Raw genomic sequence first — 1,702 nt, 5'->3', positions numbered from 1 at the left:
GGGGGGGGGGGGGGGGTCAGCTTAATGTCACCTGTCTGAAACGCTACAAATAAAATCTGCCACAAAAATGTAGTTTATAAAAACCAGAGTGTGTGTCAGTGTGTGTTTACCTGCCAGCAGCCTGCAGACCGGCAGGTGTATGGACACTTTGTCCTGAGACACCTGGTACCTGAACGTCTCCACAGAGTGACCAGCCAGGCTCAAGCTGATTGGCTGCTCGCCGTCTGGGAGGCCGCTGTGGCAGTGACTGAGCGCGCTCAGACACTTCCTGTAGGCCTCGATCAACACGCGCTCCTGACACACACACACACACACACACACACACACACACACACACACACACACACACACACACACAGAAACCGAGGTTAGCTGTCAGAAAGCTGCTAGTGATAATAACATAAATAATGATTATCAACTCATCTCTCCATTATTTTATTATTGATCAGTTATTGATCGACAGTGAAAAGTGTCATTTGACCTTTTAAAGACCAAGAAAACCTGAAAATATTCACGTTTTCAGCTGGAACAGAGAATCTTTGCTTTATAGGTTAATAAAAACCTGAATAATTGAATTTTAATTATCAAAATGCAGATTAATCTCCTGCCAATCAACCAATCAATTAATTGTTCCTACTCTAATATTGGTAAGATCTATGTTTTCACCCGCGTCTGTCTGATCTGGATTTTTTACTATGAACTTTTTTCCCTGACGTCTGGTCTGTGTTGTCGAGTGTTCGCTCGCTTAGTTTCAGTCTAACTGAAAGTGAAGTCACCACTGAAACATCAGTCACTAATCAATAATGTCCGTCACATCGTGTTGTTGGCGTATGTGTGTTGTGTAGCTTTGTGTGTAGACTCACGTCAGCGGAGCACCACTCCTGGATCATGGAGATGATGTGAGTCAGTTTCATCTGCAGAGTGAACGCTGCCTCCCACTCAGGCTCCATCTCTATGTGCTGCCCCACCTGTCTCACCACCGGGTCCATGCCCTGAGACAGACAGACAGACAGACAGACAGACAGACAGAGAGAGACAGGTCCACAGATCAGAGAAAAGACAGGTCGATAGATCAGAGGCAGACAGACAGGGAGAGAGAGAGGGAGAGAGACAGGTCCATGGAGCAGAGACAGGTTGTAGCTGTCCAGGTGAACCTCAGGTGTGTATCTCTTTACCTGCATACACTTGAGCAGCTCCAGAAAAGCGTCGAGACCTTCTAGAAACTTCAGTCTGAGCTGATCGCTCCACTCAGAGGGACGACTGATCAGGACGTACCTGTAAACACAGAACTGCTTCAACTGGGAGAACTGGTGGAGAACTGGTGTATAACTGGTCTATAACTGGTCTATAACTGGTCTATAACTGGTGTATAACTGGTGTTTAACTGGTCTATAACTGGTGTATAACTGGTGCATAACTGGTCTATAACTGGTCTATAACTGGTCTATAACTGGTCTATAACTGGTGTATAACTGGTGCATAACTGGTCTATAACTGGTGTATAACTGGTGTTTAACTGGTCCTCACTTGAGGTCTCCTATGAGGCTCTGGACTCGTCCGAACTTGAAGGCCTGTTGGGCCGTGTAGCGGTCGAACTGGAAGCGCCCCTGCAGGTCTCTGTGACGGAGGTGATCCACAAACGTCCTGATGATGGTGGTCATCAGGTTCTCCTCCACCATCAGCATCCGGGCCTGCAGCGCAC

General features: G+C 47.1%; 1 protein-coding gene across 1 annotated transcript in view; it reads right to left on the bottom strand.

Moving 5' to 3' along the window:
• ubr2 (ubiquitin protein ligase E3 component n-recognin 2) overlaps positions 1-1,702 on the bottom strand; it is a 22,521-nt gene that overhangs the window by 11,977 nt on the left and 8,842 nt on the right. The window contains exons 12-15 of the mRNA XM_087174347.1: positions 1,528-1,691; positions 1,176-1,275; positions 864-992; positions 111-294 (exon numbers count right to left, since the gene is read on the bottom strand). Coding sequence (XP_087030473.1) covers positions 111-294; positions 864-992; positions 1,176-1,275; positions 1,528-1,691 — 577 coding nt within the window. The remainder of the gene's footprint in view (positions 1-110; positions 295-863; positions 993-1,175; positions 1,276-1,527; positions 1,692-1,702) is intronic.

Source organism: Seriola lalandi, unplaced genomic scaffold (genome assembly GCF_002814215.2).
Source record: "Seriola lalandi dorsalis isolate HSWRI2012SDOR001 ecotype SW California unplaced genomic scaffold, Sedor1 jcf7180002054342, whole genome shotgun sequence".
NCBI lineage: Eukaryota > Metazoa > Chordata > Actinopteri > Carangiformes > Carangidae > Seriola > Seriola lalandi.
This window is presented reverse-complemented; position numbering and strand designations above follow the sequence as displayed.